Source organism: Ictalurus punctatus, chromosome 12 (assembly GCF_001660625.3).
Source record: "Ictalurus punctatus breed USDA103 chromosome 12, Coco_2.0, whole genome shotgun sequence".
In the NCBI taxonomy this organism is placed as follows: domain Eukaryota; kingdom Metazoa; phylum Chordata; class Actinopteri; order Siluriformes; family Ictaluridae; genus Ictalurus; species Ictalurus punctatus.
Genome location: NC_030427.2, coordinates 6756231 through 6776833, shown reverse-complemented (window position 1 = coordinate 6776833; position 20603 = coordinate 6756231). Strand labels below are relative to the sequence as shown.

The window sequence follows — 20603 nt, the reverse complement described above, 5'->3', positions numbered from 1 at the left end:
TCTGAGTTGAGCTGAGAGACATGCTTAGAGAGCCAAAAAATCCAAGAGCGAGCCTTGGTGCCTTTGGATTTTCACTCTTTCCAGCTAGTCTAGGGTTCCCACCAATCAGATACTTTGTTAGGGCTGTGTGTAAGCCATATGCTCCGCCCATGATGTTAACCACTCAGAGTTTCAGTAAAATTAGCCTAAAACACCTATCCAAGGCATACCCAAAGTAACCTTAAAACTGTACTATAACCATTTGGTGTACATGCATGGTTTTGGTTGCAGGAAATTTTGGGCCACTTCAGCCTGCACTGGCCCTGCTAGCTCACAAACTTAAACTATGAACTTAATTAAGCAATCTGACTTGTATTTTTAGAGAAATAACATAGCAGAACTCACGGAGACTAGATTCAGAAGAAGCAGGTTTATTCAGCAGTCAGCAAGACAGCAAAATAAACCCAGCTGGACCCAGCTAGACCCAGAGTTACACGCTTCACTCAAAGTGAATCATGCAACAAAAAAACAATCATTTACAAAGTGTCTTATATACAATTAAAGCATTTACTTACATTAGGGTGTGCTTCTTATCACAAGTCTGCACACCTTTTCACCTATGTCTTTCTAATGGCCCCCCGAGTTTTTTTGGTGAGACTTTTTGCCTGCATCTGTTCGTGGATGTCATCAACGACGTCATAGCACTAAATGGCCTGTATGTTTTAAAATATTCTTTAATATATCCTTTTGCTGAGTCGTGAGTGCATGCGGTCCTAATTTATTCCTGTGCGATGGCCTCTCTCTTTTTCTCTCTACTGTGTTCTTGGTGGGTGCTTTATATGTTTCATTTTTAATGTCTTTTAATGTTATCCTTGCATCTAAATGTATGATCCAAAACAATCTACCCTGGTTCTTCTAGGCAGAACCCTGGACCTCCCATTAAGAAGAAAAAGATAAATACTTTTTCCCAAACATACTTTACTGTGCCTTTCATAAAGAAAAGGTACGCATATATCATATGGTACACAGACCCCCTGTAGCCCTCTGCTTCTAAATACGCCCAAGCTACCCAGATCCCCTGGACAGAAAACCTATGTTTCTCCCAAGATCTCATGTAAAACTCATAATTGTTAAAAAGTAATTATTTTATGTGTTTTTATTAAACTACACAAAGTTTTCAAAACTCTTTTTTCTATGTTTGTGTGTGGGCATGACTATTTTACATACGCATGGATTTTCTTATCTATCCCTGCAGGCTCACTTCGCTCGGGTCCTTTCGATACAAGTTTTTTTCAATGATGGTAAAGGAGGGTTTTTCTTTTTAATTTCTATGTATTCCTATTTTAATCAAATATAATTTTCCAACATGGTCTCTCTTGAAATGTGACACTCTGAAGGTTTTCACTGTAATCACTGTAAGTGCTACTGGTATTGAATAATAGAGGTTTGAACACATTGAAATACAAGGGTTTTTCCCCACCTGATTTGTTTGTGTGCATACAGATGTCTGCAGATGACTAAAGCTAGGCGCTATTAGCTGGAGAATCAATTGGACCACAATTGACCCTAGCAGGCTAGGTAAAAATAAATATTGAAAAGTCTTAAAACCCTGAGTGTATGCTTTCATATGAGCCATTACCCACTACTGTGTACTGTGACATCACAAATAAATTCAGTACTGAACATGGGCACCCCAAAACATGTGGAAATTCAATTATTTGTTTGCCTCTGGGGGGAAAAAAACAGTTCAGTTTTCATTTTTAAACCCTGCCAACTGCATAAGAAGTAGGTACCATTCCATTTGAGCCTGAGCAACTATGCTTGAAACTACAAATGGATAGAATTGACAGATTTTTGTATGCACCAGTATCTTTGTGTTTATCTCTGATCATAGCTCAGAATATTGTTTTTTTATGCCCCAGTCACATAGCTGTTATTTATATTAGTCTCGAGCGATTGATTAGATTACAGATTGACCGCACTAAATTCACATGTGAACATTGTCAAATGAATCTTAAACTCCATCACTCAGGCCATGTTCAGAGGTGATCTGGGATGCCTGTGAGAATTTTGCTATGACACTCTCCTGTGTTTGCATGGGAATGAAGATGTGGGAGGCAGGATTGGGGCAGAGAGCTTTTATTGTTGCTTTTCTTCCAGGCCACTTTCTGTCTTATAGTCTCACCCTGAGTCTCACTATACATGGTAAAGTACAGTTGAGCTCCGCTTACCTCGCTCATGTGCCACTCATCTTTCTCCTTTATCTCTTCACCGCCACTCACTGAAACACAAAGTCGATTATTAGTCAATAATCTACTAATCAGTCAGTAATCCCCCCCAAGAGACAGGAAATCCACCACAACCATCTGTGCAACCATCCAGCCTGTGGACCACCTCAATACGTTTTTACCCTAATAAAAGCATGTTGGCACAGTTCTGTCCACAGGACTGTATATGGCGCTCCCTTTTTAGTGAGATCAGTCAGAGGGCATAAATATCTGAATAATTAGGCACAAACCTGCGATGATAACCAGCCAGCCCCAGAAGCCTCTCAGCCTCATCTTGGTCTTGGGTCTTGGGTAAGGTTTTGGGGAAAGGAACCCTATTTTGAAGGCAGGAGTGGGGAAGTGGTGGGAGCAGATGAAGAGCAGGGCTGCCTGCCCATACATATGCTGGTTCTCAGACAGTTGTACTGCCTCTTCCAACTATGCCGGCTGGAGGCATTGGCCCAATTCCACTGATCCCTCCAGCAGTCTGACAAGAATTTACTCCAGTACCACATGTAGCTCAAGGAAGACCTAATGTTGAGTCTGGTGGATGCTGGTAAAGGTTTGGATTATTTCTGTGAAGGCTGACTGCTTCATGGCAATGAATTTATCTCAAGCTCCTGGGTCTTGGCATCAGTCTGACACTCCCCTGTATTTGCATGGGAATGAGAACATGTGAGGCAGGCTTGGGAAACTCAAAAGGACTTTTATTGTCACATTTTTTACTGGTCGTGCATTTCAGCTCTTTCTGTCTTACAGTCTCACCCAGAGACACACCAGCATAAATACACAGTACAATTCAAGTCAGCTCAACTCTCTCGTGTGGCTTTCGTCTCTATCTTTTATCTCCTTGCCACCGCTCGCTGAAACACATCCATCCATCAATCATCCACAGGTGCAGGCTCATCCTTACCACTAACACAAGTACATTTGTAGTGTGAATGGCAATGCATCATGTGACCCAGGTAACATAAAAAAAAAAAAAAACTGCGTAGACACCATTGTTATCAGGACTGTGTTTTTCTGTGGAATCAAGTTACCTTAAAACTGTCCAGCCATGCTGTTTGTACACATATAGGGTTTATTTTTTGTACACAGTTTGGGCATTTTGAATAGCCTACATTTAGTTATTATTTCAGAATCAGGCTTTAATGGACAAGTATGCTTACACATACAAGGAACTTGTCTTTGGTTACGCAGTACCTCACAGTATACATTCACAATTAATCTATTTCTGTATTAATTATTATGTAATGAATAAGTGTTAATATTAATTAACCTTCTAACATGCACTCTATCCACACACACTATCTCATTTCATTAAGAAACAGTGTATGACATTTACTCATTATTGCTTTAAAATAGTTTATAGGATTAGGAAGGGCAGATTTTGAGTTTGGCACTGTATGTTCAGATGTCTAACAGCATTGTTAAAGGAACATTATATCATTGTCGGGAATTGACTTTCCAAATGCTTACAAAGTATCCAAATAAATCTCTCTTTGTTTGTGAGTTTGATTATATGAGCAAATGTTGCACAAAATGTGAAATGACATGAATGAATCTTTTATCCCCAATGGTTTAATTAAGAAATTCCATCCGATGGCTAAATATACATATAACTCAACAATATACATTTTTCATTTTGTATTGGTGTGTATGTTTTTGATTTGGTTTTGAAGTGACTTTGGGTTGCTGTTGTTAGATTTGCCAATACTACTACTGATGGCTGTTCAGGATAGAAATCTTCAGCAGTTTCCACAGATGTCCGTGCCTAGTGCTGTAAAAGTCAACTGGTTATTTAATTATTCTGGACTTGCCTCAGTGCAATTAGTGTGAAAGCAGACAGGATATAGTAAAGCTCAATTTAACCCTAAAACGCAAATTATTCTGCTTATGTAAATCAGTATAGCTCTGTAGCAGTATAGTTCTGTATTGATGCTTGCAACAAATGCCATACCTCCAGAAATGTATAAAAATACATATTATATACCAAAAAACATAAAGGACTGCAGAAACTTTGACAACCCAGTTTGTCTTTCTTACCCTCTCTTCCTGAATTCTGTAGAATTTATCTATAATTAAATTACAGCTACAGCATGTAATGATACATTGCTGAAGCAGCTTTTCCATTTCATATTATCCTTCTGACTTCATGTGGAAGTTTCCAAGGTATTTAAATACCTGTCTGGTGCCATCAGCTTTCGCATTTATTAAATGTTCATGTTTTATTTAAACAGCCATAAATCAATTCCCACTAAATCTCTTTTTGCATCAGCTCGATCAGTAACATGTCCTTAATTGAACATTGTCATTAGTTTGAGGGGACAAAACTAAGACTTTTGTAAGAAGTATGTAATGGGCAGCAAATAATATAATAAACAAATTGACTGACAAAGGCACAGGTGTGTGGGCCTGCACTTTGACGCAGACCGGCCTTACATGCTTAAATGTCACAATGTCTGCTAATTGCCATAAAACATCAAAATACCACCATGACGTCTAATTTCCCCAAAGCTCAAATATAATTGCCCCCTGACTGCTATCTGCCCCAAAACCAGAAATAAGCATCACCCTACCAATTAATTACACCAAAACCCAAAAATAATATTCCCATGATCTTTAATTCCCCTATAAATGTCCCAACGCCCATACACCCTTAAATACTAAACTAGGCTGCTAAATACACTGAAAAAGGAAAATAAATATACCCCTAAATGCTAAATCACACAAACCAAAAAATAATTGCCCCAAAAATAATTTATTCCAAAAATAAATTCCAAAAAATGTATACACCAGTGATGTTTAATTTCCCTAAAGTCAACTATAAATACATATGTAAATTGCACTTTCTGAAAATCCTGAATATAAATCTGTGACCTCTAATTGAAATACAAATTTCCCCTGCCTGCGAATTGCCCCAACACCAAAATGGTATATACCCCTGTAATCCCTTAATTGCTGAAACCCATATATAAATGGCTTCCTGCCTGCTAATTGCCCTTAACACGAACATAAATACCCTCCTGACTGAATTGTCCCAAAAGCATAAAATAAGTACACATGTAAATTGTAATTGCCCCAAACCCCAACATAAACACCTGAACCCAAGTATAAAAAAATAAGTGAATAATTGTGTGTAACAATCAGCAAAAGTTTAAGATTTGCATCACAACACACTTACCATTTCTGTTAGTGATTTTGTAGCTAGTTAGCTTCACAATTCACAATACTGTTATTATCCACTTCATTTACATTTTATTCTATTGTTATCCGACTTCCTTTATGTTTTATTATTATAGTTGTAGTAGTATATTTAGTATGATAATATAATCATATATAAAACATGAAAAAACATGTAGATTTTTAATAACAAAGTGCTAATTAAAGTACTCCATGAAGAGGTAGGTCTTTAGTCATCGTTTGAAGACAGCCAGTGACTCGAGTTCATTCCACCACATAGGCGTCAGAACAGAGAAGAGCCTTGATGCATGCCTTCCTTGAACCCTGAGAGATGATCTGTCCTGTCGAGCAGTGCTAGAGGATCGGAGGGAGCATGGTGCAGTTTGGGGTGTGATAAGTGCTTTAAGGTAGGTGCTGGTCCATTTTTTTGGCTTCATAGACAAGCATCAGTGTTTAATCTGATGCAGGCAACAACAGGAAACCAGTGGAGGGAACATAGCAATAGGGTGCAGTGGGAGAAATTGGGAAGATTGAAAACAATTCACGCAGATGCATTCTCGATCAGTTGCAGAGGTTGAATCATCAATTGATGAGCTACCATCCATGATGAGATGAGATGTAGACATGCTGAGATCCAAGCAGAAATGGGTGTCTGGGGGAGTAACGGAGAGGATAAATTGAGTGTCACCTGCACAGCAGTGGTATGAAACCCACGTGAGGATGACCTCATCAAGAGATTCGGTATCATGGGAGAACAGAAGAGGACCATGCACTGAGCCTTGTGGGACACTCGTGGAGAGTCTGCATGTAGTGGATGTGGATCCCCTCTATGTCACCTGATATGACCTGCCCTCCAGAAACAAACCATTGCCAAGCTGTGCCATGAATTCCAAGGCTCATTAGGATGGACAAGAGAGTCTTGTGATTGACTGCATCAAATGCTGCTGAAAGGTTGAGGAGGTTGAGGACTGATTACAGTTTGGTTGATCTAGTGGCATGGAGCATCTCTTTGACAGCCACAAGGGCAGTTTCTGTGGAAAGTGCCAATTTGAAGCCAGTCTAGTTAGGATCATGGTGGTTGTTCTGGGTGAGATAGAGAGACAGTTGATTGTAGACGGTGTGTTCAAGGGTTTTAGAAAGAAAAGAGAAGTGATACTGATGCTGATGTCTGAGGGATCCAGAGTGGATTTCCTCAGGATGGGAATTACACATGCTGTCTTGAATGCTGTTGGTACATGGCCAGATGTGATTTCAAGTAGGGCTGAGAGGGAACTGGTAATACTATCTAACTGAACATGATGAGGTAACAAACACTAACTAAACTTAACACTATCTAACTAAATTTTTACTTCTAACCATTACAGAATTTTGCTTCTAACTGGCTACAGAATACACCTTCAATATATCCTAGTAAGCCCTGCCCAGAGCTTAAATAAGACTGAAACTACTCTTGATTGGACGCCTGAGAGATCTAATTAGCATAGACCCACAGACACCTCCAAATAAAACTACAGAATCAACAATACTAGAGTCATAAGACTAGATCCAACAGAGTCAAGTTGATGGTACACAAAGGTCAGAATCCTACCTTACCAGTAAAGAATAAGTCCAAGATAGAACAACCTAAAGCGCTTGATTCCTGCTTTTTACTTCTGACATTATAGAAGGGGAACCAAGACAAAGTAGTTATTTTTCCTCTATATAAATGGATGGGGAAAAGGGGGAAAAAATATTTTGTCTCGTGCTGGAAATATCGATTGTGAAGTGGGACAAATTATTTCTTGTTTAATACTGGAAATATGGATGGTGAAAAGTGACAAATTAGCCTAGGGTTAAATGTCACATTATGCATGCAATATATAATAAGTGTAGAATTATTATGTGTGTGTGTGTGTGTAACAATCAGCCTAATGAAGATTCTGTCACAACACAGTCACAGTTTCTATTTACTCTTGTAGACCGTTTCCTGTCTACTCTTCCATCTTTCAAACCATTTTTCTCCTTTTCCCCTGCAGTGGAAGGAGGCCAAACCAGAGGAACTGATGGACTCTAAGCTGCGATGCGTCTTTGAAATGCCAAATGAGAATGAGAAAACGGTAACTGTATTGTACTTTTATTTAAAAACCAAAAATATATGATCACTCATGAAAATACTATGGAATTTTTTGTGTTAATGTGAAGAAAAATGTACACTCAATTTCAACATTATAAGGAACACCATACAACTGTACATTCATGTAGTTATTAATCAGCCAATTATCTGGCAGCAGCACAATGCAAAAAAAAAAAAATCATGCAGATAAAGTTCAAGAGCTTCTGTTAATGTTCACATCAAACATCAGAATGGGGAAAAAATGTGATCTCTGTTGCTTGGATGTTGGAACCAGATGGGCTAGTCTGAGTATTTCAGATACTGCTGATCTCTTGAAATTTTCACAGACAATAATCTCTAGAGTTTACGAGTTACTATATCCTTCCTGGCAACTCAAACCGATCTGATCATTTTCCTCTGACCTCTCTTATCAACAAGGTGTTTCCACCCACAGAACTGTCACTCATTCAAGTTTTTTTTTTGTTTTTTTTTTTTTTTTTTACACACCATTCTGTGTAAACTTTAGAGACTGTTGTGAGTGAAAATCCCACAAAATTAGCAGTATTTGAACATCCATGCTATCGTTAAAGTCACTGAAACCACACTTTTTCTTCTTTCTAATGTTTGATGTGAACATTACCTGAAGCTGCTGGATCATATCTGCATGATATTTTTGCATTGTGCTGCTGCCACATGATTGGCTGATTAGACAACTGCATGAATATGGTGTTGTACCTAATAAAGTGGACAGTGAGTGTATATTTTGCATTTCTATAATGTATGTATGTATATATGTAAACTCAACAAAAAAAAGAAACATCTCACATTCAACTGCTTTTATTTCCAGCAAATTTCTTAACGCGTAAATATTTGTATTAACATAAAAACATTCAACAACTGAACAAGTTTCACAGATATTTGACAAAGAGAAATGGAATAATGAGCCTTGGAACAAAGTGTGGGGGGGGGGGGGGGTCAATATAAAAAGGAACTTCATGGACTGTACCAGATTTGTTAGTTCTTGCTGAGAGATGTTACCCCACTCTTTCACCAAGGCATTTGCAAGTTCTCAATCATGTCTGGGGGGAACATATGCTTACATGTAATTTTCCACTGCAAGGACGATCAGCTGTCCTTCCTGTCTCCCTGTAGCACTGTCTTAGGCATCTAACATTACAGACATTACAGTTTGCTCTGGCCACATCTGTAGTACTCATGCCTCCCTGCAGCAAGCCTATGGCATGTTCACGCAGGTGAGCAGGCACCCTAGGATTTTTCTTCTGGTGTTTTTCAGAGTCAGTAGAAACGTCTCTTTAGTGTCCTCAGTTATTGTAACTGTGTCTTAAGGACTGTTCTACAGGTGCGTGTGCAATAATTGTTTATGGTTCATTGAAAAACATTGTTTAAACCCTTTCCAATAAAGATCTGTAACGTGTATTTGGACTTTACAAAATAATTTTTTAAATAATTTTTTGAAAGTCTCCTAAAAAAGGGATGTTTATTTTAGGGAGTTTATGTTGCCTATTGGATAAGCAGACTTAATCTCATGAGTTCTCTCTCGCGCTCTCTCTCTCTCTCTCTCTCTCTCTCCCTCTCTCTCTGTGTGTGTGTGTGTGTGTGTGTGTGTGTGTGTGTGTGTGTGTGTGTGTGTGTGAGAGAGAGAGAATTGGTAATAGCATGACATGGACACCAGTAAGATGATTTCCTCTAGTTTTTTAAAATCGGATTCATCCACATTGTCCATGAAGTTGGGGTCCAGTCTGGATGATGGAGAGGTGAAGAGGATTATGGAAGAGTGCAGAAGACTTCAGGTGGAGGTGCAGCGACTAAGAGAAGAAAACAAACAGATTAGGGTAATGTTTGTGTTTTCACAGACTAGCTAGCAGATAGCTTGAAATATCTTGAAAAATAGAAGCATATATGACAAGGTGAAGGATCATGTATTAAATACTTTGGAACACTGTATAATTGTGGCTATTTCTTGTAACTTTTTCCATAGCAGGAAGATGATTGTCTGCGTATGAGGAAGAACACAGTTATGGCAACTCAGCATTCCGTACCTTCATCTGTCAAATTGAAGGAGGAGGGCTTGAGCATCAGGGTCATTGCTGCAATTGTGTTGTTCTTTGTCATTGGTGTCACTGTAGGGAAGTTACTTCTGTAAAGATAAGGAAGAGATTAGCCACAGCATGCATTGTGAATGAAACAAACTTAAACAAAATGTATTGGATACTGAATATCCAGCTGCAATGCCATATCATTTGAGTAGTGCTGGGTCACTGAATTATGTAACATGAAAAGAAAAAAATATTCCACCTTATGTGTGAAGAAACAATTCCCGGAATACATTAACCAAGTCCCTGTAGAGACAAAATGACATAATTCAGGGTATTCACAGAACTATTTTAGAAACAGTAGTGCTAAAAAATTCATACCAAGCTGTTATTACTGCTATACGGTCATCTGAACTGCAGAGTTAAATTGAGGTCAGTTAAAAGATATACCTGTTTTGTTTAGACAGTGCAGAAATTGCAAGCTTATTATATTTACTTACATTTACACTAAAAGCTCTACGAAGTATTGCATATCATATCTATTGTACACACACACACACACACACACACACACACACACACATATATATATATATATATATATATATATATATATATATATATATGTGTGTGTGTGTGTGTGTGTGTGTATATATATATATATGTGTGTGTGTGTGTGTGTGTGTGTGTGTGTGTGTGTGTGTGTATATATACACACACACACACAGTATCTCACAAAAGTGAGTACGCCCCTCACATTTTTGTAAATATTTTATATCTTTTCATGTGACAACACTGAAGAAATGACACTTTGCTACAATGTAAAGTAGTGAGTGTACAGCTTGTGTAACAGTGTAAATTTGCTGTCCCCTCAAAATAACTCAACACACAGCCATTAATGTCTAAACCGCTGGCAACAAAAGTGAGCACACCCCTAAGTAAAAATGTCCAAATTGGGCCCAAAGTGTCAATATTTTGTGTGGCCACCATTATTTTCCAGCACTGCCTTAACCCTCTTAGGCATGGAGTTCACCAGAGTTTCACAGGTTGCCACTGGAGTCCTCTTCCACTCCTCCATGATGACATCACGGAGCTGGTGGATGTTAGAGACCATGTGCTCCTCCACCTTCTGTTTGAGGATGCCCCACAGATGCTCAATAGGGTTTAGTCCATCACCTTCACCCTCAGCTTCTTTAGCAAGGCAGTGGTCATCTTGGAGATGTGTTTGGGGTCGTTATCATGCTGGAATACTGCCCTGCGGCCCAGTCTCCGATCATGCTCTGCTTCAGTATGTCACAGTATATATTGGCATGCATGGATCCCTCACTGAACTGTGCCGGCAGCACTCATGCAGCCCCAGACCATGACACTACCACCACCATCCTTGACTGTAGGCAAGACACACTTGTCTTTGTACTCCTCACCTGGTTGCCGCCAAACACGCTTGACACCATCTGAACCAAATAAGATCATCTTGGTCTCATAATCCATGTCGTTAGTCTGCTTGTCTTCAGCAAACTGTTTGCGGACTTTCTTTGTGCATCATCTTGTGTCATCTCCTTCTGGGACGACAGCCATGCAGACCAATTTGATGCAGTGTGCGGCGTATGGTCTGAGCACTGACAGGCCGACCCCCCACCCCTTCAACCTCTGCAGCAATGCTGGCAGCACTCATACGTCTTTTCATTGACGGAACCATGAATGCCAACATGTACTGTGACATACTGAAGCAGAGCATGATCAGTATGCAGCATTCCAGCATGATAACGACCCCAAACACACCTCCAAGACAACTACTGCCTTGCTAAAGAAGCTGAGGGTGAAGGTGATGGACTGGCCAAGCATGTCTCCAGACCTAAACCCTATTGAGCATCTGTGGGGCATCCTCAAACAGAAGGTGGAGGAGCACATGGTCTCTAACATCCACCAGCTCCGTGATGTCATCATGGAGGAGTGGAAGAGGACTCCAGTGGCAACCTGTGAAACTCTGGTGAACTCCATGCCTAAGAGGGTTAAGGCAGTGCTGGAAAATAATGGTGGCCACACAAAATATTGACACTTTGGGCCCAATTTGGACATTTTTACTTAGGGGTGTGCTCACTTTTGTTGCCAGCGGTTTAGACATTAATGGCTGTGTGTTGAGTTATTTTGAGGGGACAGCAAATTTACACTGTTACACAAGCTGTACACTCACTACTTTACATTGTAGCACAGTGACATTTCTTCAGTGTTGTCACATGAAAAGATATAATCAAATATTTATAAAAATGTAAGGGGTGTACTCACTTTTGTGAGATACTGTATATATATATATGTGTGTGTGTGTGTGTGTGTGTGTGTGTGTGTGTATGTATGTATGTATGTATGTATATGTGTATGTGTGTGTGTACAACAGATGAGATCTGTTCATAAACTCATAAACTTTGTCAGAGGGGAGTAAGACACAGGGCTGAAAAATGCTTCCAATGTTGATATTGATATATTCCCTGTGGTGTTGGTTTTAATATTTCTTTATCTTTTTTTCTTTTGCAGTTGATAGTGTCTCTGATGGTTGATGTTTCCAACTAGGGCATAAACATTTTTGTTTGCTACAATGAGCTGTTTTTGCTATAGGTCAACCCTGTAAATTGCATATTTATATTTTTATTTGTTTATATATTAGAAGATGTATCTACTGCAGCTCCCTTGTTTAAGCGATGACAAAGCTGTATTTATTTATCTGATTTATTCAAAGTGGTGTGGTTGGCTGCTGCTTCCCTTGGAAATGCACATCAGAAATAAACTTGTCCTTCCAACAGTATGTGCAATACTTGAAAATAAAATAACATATTATATAGCTTTGAAAACCACTACCCTACCCAGTGGCCTCTCCTGTATCCAGTACTGCTCATGTACAGTCAGTGACATAAATATTTGGACATTGAGAAAGTTATTTTAGCTATCTACCACAGCATATTGGAGTTGAACTTGAATAATTAATATGAGCTCAGAATGCAGACTTTCAGTTTTAATTTAAGGGTATTTACATCCAAATGGGTTAAAGGAACCCACAGACATCACTAGATACTGGGTTTCTTCCCTTGTGATGCTCTGCCAAGCCTTTACCTTGTCTTCAGTTCCTACTTGTTCTTGGGGCATTTTTCCTCAGTTTTGTCTTTAGTAAGTGAAATGCATGCTCAATTGGATTCAAGTCAGGAGATTGACTGCCACTGCAGACCATTCCACTGCTTTGTCTAACGAAAGCCTTGGGTTATTTTCGAAGTATGTTTTGGGTCATTGTATAGTGTGAAGCACCATCCAATGAGTTTTGAAGCGTTTGGCTGAATCTGAGCAGATAATATAGCCATATACGTGTCACAATTCATCCTGACCAGTTCTTCTGACAGCCAGAATGAGCTGAGGTGGTATGTTTTGTATAATAACCAGTTCCTTGCCCTCTCCATACCCTTCTCTTCCCATCATTCTTGAACAAATTGATCTTTGTCTCATCTGTCTATAGGATGTTGTTCCAGAACTGTACAGGATTTCCTTTTAAAGATGTTTTTGGGAAACTCTATTATGGTCTTCATGTTATTATGGCTTACCAATGGGAAATCTTGTAGGAAATCCTCTGTATTTACTCCACTGAACTTTTCTCTTGATTGTTGACTTTGACCCAGATACACCTACACTATGTGGCCAAATGTTTGGACACCTGACCATAGCCCTTGTGTGTGCTTTTTGAAGATCCCCTTCCAGTGATGGTCAGGTGTCCACAAACTTTAGGCCTTATAATATACCTCTTGGAGGGTGTTCTTGATCTAGCCAACTGTTGTGAAGTGTTCACCAGGCCAAGAATTCTCTCATCTTCCACAGTTGATTTCCATGGTCTTTCGGGCCATTTGGTGCTCCTGAGTCACTTTGTAAGAATGTACCAAATAGTTGATTTGGCTACACCTAACGTTTTTGCTACCTCTCTCATAGGTTTGCTCTGTTTTTCAGCATAATGATGATTTGTTTCCCTGGCATTGACAGTTGTTTGGACTTCATAATGAGAGTTAACAGCAACAAATTCCAAATGCAAGTGCCACCCTTGAAATCAACTCTAGACCTTTTATCTGCTTATTTGTAAGTGCAATAATGAGGGAATAACTCATACTTGGCCATGGAACAGCTGAGCAATTAATTGTCCCTTTAAAAATGTCCCTTAAAAATTTGGATGTAAATACCCTCAAAGTAAAACTGAAACTCTGCACTTTGTACTCATATTACTGATTTAATATCAACTCTAATATGCTGTGGTAGACAGCTAAAATTATAATAACTTTGTCGGTGTCCAAATATTTATGGACCTGACTGAATTTTTAAGCCCCATCATTTTAAGACAATTGCATGGCTCAGAATCAATCTTTGTGTTTCTGTTGTATGTTATACACTGTTTATTCTACTGCATTAGGCTTTAAAGTTGCTGTACCGTTGAAAGTCCTCTGATTTTACCATTTTCATGTGTTTTTTGAGAGATCATTTCATTTAAGCTACAAATAAAGTCTTTTATTGCACAGCACTGTTTCTGTAAAAGAAATGCACTATATATAAAGGATATTTTCTCAGTATCTGTCCATGAAACAGTTTTTTCCCTATTTATTCAGTGATGTGAAACATGAACAATGGCATCTAAGAACTCCTCATAGAACCGTTTCTTTATTTGCTATGTTTTCACTGAACAGCTTTGTGCATGTTGGTGGGGCTCTTTCAGTCTTTCATCACATTTATTTTTTTATTTTATTTTTAGAGGTCTACAAGGAATATCAGGTGTAAATAATTTATCTGCATTTTACTCTAAGGGCTTTGTGGGCTGATTTAGTCACTCATCTGGCTCATAAATTCTTTTTGTTCTAGTGCCACAAACGTTTACCATATCAGCAGGAGGGAGGTTAACTCTTTCTTTTGTATGAATATTTTAAACAATAGTTTATTCTGTATAATGTGAAAATAAATATTAATATTCCTAGTCAGTCTATTGTGTAAACCCCCCCCAAAAAAAGTGTTGCTGTGACTGATAGGACAGTATAGGTGCATCTAAAAAATTCTAAATTAGTTAGTTAATTAGTTTAATTCAAAAAGTGGAACTTTAATATATTCTATATTCATTTCACATAAAGTGAAATATTTCAAGCCTTTTTTGTTTTAATCTTGATGATTACAACTTATAGCTCATGGAAATCAAAAATCCAGTATCTCAAAATATTAGAATAAAAAATGTATAATACAGAAATGTTGTCCTGAGAAGAACTCTGATCAGCTAATTAACTCAAAACACCTGCAAAGGTTTCCTGAGGCTTTAATCTCTCAGTCTGGTTCAGTACACAGCTACAATCACGGGGAAAATGAAAGTAAATTTTGCATTTCATTTGGAAATCAAGGTCCCAGAGTCTGGAGGAAGAGTGGAGAGGCTCCTAGCCACAGATAGTTGTGCCATTGTCAGGATTTGAGCATGCAATCTGCAGATAATTGGCACGATTTTCTGTTGTGCTACTCAGAAGCCCAATATTCTTTTATTTATTTATTCATTCATTCCGTTTTCTGATACTTTTCCATAACTTTGTCCCAAACTTATTTTGATGGCTCCTTGCTCCTCATAATGTTTTCTTCTTCTTGTGACCAAATCAACTACAGGGTGTCCCAACAGTCTTCATACATGGGGGAGATTAAAACTTTTTAGCAAAACTTTAACAATGTTGGCTCCCAATATGGCAGCAGTGTCATTTGTGATGTGCTTGCCATGTTTCCTGTTAAAGTCCATTGTAACCTTGTGACTGCCCTGATCAAGCCATGAGAATGATTTCAATATGTTCTGCTTTTGTCAAAGGCATTCTTAAAGGCTATCTAAAAAAGATATATACAGTCATGTGAAAAAATACTACATCCCATGGAAATTGTTGGCTGTAGCAGCCAGGTAAAGTTTATATAGTGACAATAATTTAAATACTATATTTTTATAATACAGTAGCAGCAAAAATGCAACTGTGTCAATGCAGGAATGTGCAAATATTTCAATGGGAGTGGGATGGTGTTCAGTTCTGTGTGTGCGTGTGTATCAGTCCAGATCTTCTCAGCTATCTTCTCTGTCCACTGCAGGGTCTGGTGATCCAATGAGGGTGCAATTTCTGAGTCAGACAATGAAGCAGCTGCTCAGGATGCTCTCAGTAGTTCCTTAGAGGAATGTGGTGAGGATGAGGGGTGGGAGATGGGCTTTCTTCAGCCTTCGCAGAAAGTAGAGACATAGCTGGCTTTCTTGGCTATGGAGGTGGTGTTGAGGGACCAGGTGAGGTTCTCCGTCAGGTGAACACCAAGGAATTTGATGGTCTCCAAGGAGGAGCCATCAATATTCAGCAGAGAGTGGTCGCTCTGTGCTCTCCTGAAGTCAACAACCATCTCTTTTGTTTTGTCCACATTCAGAGACAGGTTGTTGGCTCTGCATCAGTCCGTTATTACAGAGTTATACAGAGTTACACAGAGTTACTCTCTGTATGCTGACTCATCGTTCTAGCTGATGAGACCCACCACAGTCATGTCATCCGCGAACTTGATGTGGTTGGAGCCGTGCATTGCTGCACAGTCGTGAGTCAGCAGAGTGAACAGCAGTGGACTAGAAGTTGTTCAGCGCATCTGGAAGGGAGGCATCACTGTCCCAGGCGGGTGATGTTGTCCTTTATATGTCCTATATGTCTTAATCAAATTAGAACCATGGTATTTTTCATTTGAACCCACCCATTTTTCAAGTGATCAAAAATATTGGAACATGTTTATTGCTGCCCAGCTGTTAGACCCATTCTTAAATCAGTTAATAGCTCTGAATATATACTTGATACAGTTATTGAAGCAAGATATATGCAACCAAGTATTGTAAGTGTTACGTACATTAATACTATCTGTTTCAATACCTAAAAATTGGGCGGTCGGACACCAAACATTCTATGTTCCAAGTTTGCCAAACCAATCGATTTGAGCGGGTAATGGGAGGTCTCACTCGCCGAGGTCCAATATATACAGGGTTTGAACTCATTAACCCCGAATGGTTGTCTCTGTCAAGTTACTCTGAGGGATGGAAAGAAAATACATAACAATTACCTTAATATCACTCAAGGACATTATAAAAGTATCGAAGAACTGATTAGTGAAATCAACAAAACAATGAAAAAAATAGATATTGAAATGAAAAATAAAATATATATCACAAAAAAGACACAAAAATCTTATGCGTTCAAAGCAAATGGAAATTTAGCATATATGCTTGGTATGAATCCCAGTAGTCTTTTAATGCCCTGAGAACCAGAAGTGCCTAATCCCGCTGATATTCATGCAGGTTTTTACATGATGTATGTATATACCGACATTATTGAGTATCAACGAGTTGGTGACAGCTTTGCCCTGTTATTGAGATGCATACATATAATGGGTGAAAACAACAAACTCGTCACTATTACTTATGATAAGCTGCATTATGTACCTCTCACCAAGAACCACATTACCGATATAATAATCAAAGTCAAATCAAATCAGAATAAGCATATACCTTTTTAGTTACATAAAATTTATAGCTAAAATACACTTTGGACCCGCTAAACATCCTGGAAATGCTTTCCGGATTTTCAAAGCATGCCCACCATGTATGGGTCAGGTCTAGGAGGTCTATTCAAGGGTCTTTTTAGAATGGCAGTTCCATTCCTCAAAAGGGGTTTTGCTATTGCAAAACCTCATTTAAAAACAGCGGCCAAGGGTATTGTAAGCAACATAGTGAGCAACATTATGAACAAGACACAAACTCAGAATCAAGATGGATCAGGTCTTGCATTGATTGCACATAAAAAATCTAAAGGGCCCCCAGGTCGTCGACACATGATTTCAAATAAAAGATATAAGGTTACTAAAATCAAGATTCAGTGCTGAAAGCAACACCTTTGCATCATGTAATATGCCCTTTCTCCGGAATAATGAATTCAGCAACAGGATTGGGGGGTCACAATCAGGTTGATTGTTCTGCTAGTCTTGCATCGAAAAAACAAGTTTTGAGCAAGATAGATGACGCTCAGATTTCTGTGGTGGGTGTATTTTCTAAAAGCCTTTTCTACTTCATCATTCTTACTGGCAGATTCCATCAAGTCATCGATTACCAATAAGTTTATTTTGCTGGGTGGAAATAGTTCGTCAACACACAAAGAATCAGGGATTCCTTGAAGAAGATTTATATTTATTCTGGACATCAAATCATTGTGCGGAGGTTGCCAACATGTATAATACCAGACAATGTTTTCAGGGACCACTGACATTACCTCTTTACGGTTTTCCAACAATATTTTTGATAAAATAAGATTTACTGTTATTACTCGGTCCACATACGATACATGAAAAAGGCAGTTGCATCCTTCCACCCTCGTCAAAAGCAGAAACATTCCCATTTTCCATTTCAGAACAAATGAACATAAACAAATAAAATAAACTATATACATACATACATATATACATATAAACATGAAAAGTCTTAATAACCATAAGGGAGAGTTGTGAAATCAGGTAATAAAACATGCTTATCATACACAACCCTTAACTTTTTTAACTGTGATTTGTTTCTCAAATGAAACCCTTTTTTATCTCGTGTGATTTGATTATGCGAGCTTATTAATTGACCAGCTTGATCCAGATTTTTCACTCCTTCAATCACCAGCTCTGTCAGTGATTTCAAATTGACAACTTCAGAATTTGTCTATAGATGTAATGCCTTTAGCTTTCATTATTGTTTTTGCTTTTATAGTTATGTAACCGTAGGTTTTATGGCCTGCACTTACAAATACTAAAATTTGATCACCATCATCAAGTTCGCTGGTAAGACCACCCAAGTAATCGGTCAAAGGCCACTGCATGATTGCAACGTCATCCTTCAGAAAAGAGAACTGGTTTAAGTTTTAAATATCTGAGAACATGAACTGTAAAAACACTGTAGGTTCGCTGATCAAAGTTGTGTTTGATCTTTGACACATTTTACCCCACAATGAATTTAACACGAGTTTAGCCACACGTCTTTTGGCAGGATTAATGATAATGCGGTTTGGATCCACTCACGCTTAATCACTTCATAACATTTTAATATAATCGGAAAAAAGACCTATTAGGAAAGTGCCACACGTCAAACACTTTTAACATTTTATAACCTTTTTTTAAAGGCGCACGGTGGCTTAGTGGTTAGCACGTTTGCCTCACACCTCCAGGCTTGGGGGTTTGATTCCCACTGTGGCCCTGTGTGTGTGGAGTTTGCATGTTCTCCCTGTGCTGCGTGGGTTTCCTCCCCCAGTCCAAAGACATGCATGGTAGTCTGACTGGCGTGTCTAAAGTGTCCGTAGTGTATGAATGTGTGTATGTGATTGTGCCCTGTGATGGATTGGCACCCTGTCCAGGGTGTACCCTGCCTTGTGCCTGATGCTCCCTGGGATTGGCTCCAGGTTCCCCCTGCGACCCTTAAGAAGGAGTAAGCGATAGAAGATGGATGGAACCTTTTTCGACAGCTTTTACAATTTCAATAGAAGCCCACGTTCCTGTAAGAGCACTCTCCTGATCTGTATGCTTTTGCTAACAGCATGTTCTACACAGAGGAAAGAGGAGTTTGCTTTTTACACAAAATGGGAGAACGGGTGCCCACAGACCCCTAGGTGGTAATACTTTTGCTTTGATTATGCCAATGTAATTTTCCAGGGGCTTAAAGTCATGATAAATGACTGATCAGGTACGTCTTTGTCTTGTTTACATACAGGTAAAGAGAAGTAAAATCGAAATAACCGATTCTCTCACCAGGTTGCGCTACAGTACATCTAACAGGTTTAAACACTCAGGAAAGTCAAACTCTTTTAGAAAGTTTATCACACTGTTGTCGCATTTCTTCATTTCATCTCATTCGTGCTCCCACATCACTGTGATTTGCAAATTGTAGGTCTCTTGCAAATTCTTAATTTTTCCCAATGATTTTTGACGAACATCTCAGAAGTTAATATTACAAGAACTAACAGGATGTGGGATCATTGAGGAAAAACATTTTTCACAGCCATGATAAAAACAACCAAGAAACTCAAAAGCCTTATGTGGCTGACCCACTTCACAGTAACTATCTACAAACCTGGCTTCACCTTTCATCCAACGCATGTTGAATGGGTAGGTTTTGTGTGGCAGAAATTTTTTTGAGCCACTGAATAGATGGTGTTGAGAAAGATTTCTGTCTGCTGATGTAATTGTCAAGCGGTGGAATAGCTAGAGTGTTTTTGGGAAGGAACCTGGTTCTGAAGATTTTCATACAGACAGAAGTGATTTAAAAGGGTCAGTGTTTGTACTTTTCAGAATTTCATTTCTGAAAGTTAAACAGCCCTTTCTCAAAATGTCGATGTTGTTTACACAGTATTCGGCCAGCTCTTTCTTGAAGTCAAAGACGTTGTCAGAAACCATTCTGTACCACTTGAAAAATAGTTCTCTTTCTTTAAGCATCATGTTATCTGCACGGTAAAGCTTAAGGCCTACGTAATCCTGATGTTCTAAAGTGTTCCAGATTTCTGAAAATCTCATGGCTTTTGGGAGGCTACACAGCTTCATGGGTAAGAAAGACAGACTATAAATGTAGGACTGTCGAAACTCAGAATCGGTGAAACACAAAATTTTACCACCTTGGGTAATGATATCAGACGTGAGCGCATACATTTTTTACAGTTCTGTACTATTACACAATTGCATTCCACATCATGTTGGTTTTGTTTAGCGATCTTTTCAATTTGAAAAGCGTTTTTTTCAGGGTTCAAAAGTTGGTTAATGCATAATGAACAGCTTCTGAACTGAACATTTTACCTACTTTCCTTCTAGTCGGGCTATTTGGATTACTATTTTGAGGCTATTGTCTGTAAAAAATTCACAGTTACTTGAATCGCATTTTCAAGCATGGATAAAAAAGACTGCAATTTGATGGTCCCACTGACTAATTGAATGTGTGATGACAAACTGATCGTATCCCCTGTA

At 38.7% G+C, this 20603-nt stretch overlaps 1 protein-coding gene across 2 annotated transcripts in view; it reads left to right on the top strand.

The window, feature by feature from the left end:
* Positions 1-10155, top strand: part of vapb (VAMP (vesicle-associated membrane protein)-associated protein B and C) — a 38903-nt gene extending 28748 nt beyond the window's left edge. Inside the window, exons 4-6 of one of the 2 annotated variants that reach the window (XM_053684237.1) lie at positions 7445-7525; positions 9198-9374; positions 9524-10155. In XM_053684237.1, coding sequence (XP_053540212.1) covers positions 7445-7525; positions 9198-9374; positions 9524-9685 — 420 coding nt within the window. In that variant the 3' untranslated portion in view covers positions 9686-10155. Of the gene's footprint in view, positions 1-7444; positions 7526-9197; positions 9375-9520 lie in introns of both variants that reach the window. The other variant, XM_047158987.2, reaches the window with a different exon arrangement.
* The last annotated feature ends 10448 nt before the right edge of the window (positions 10156-20603 follow it).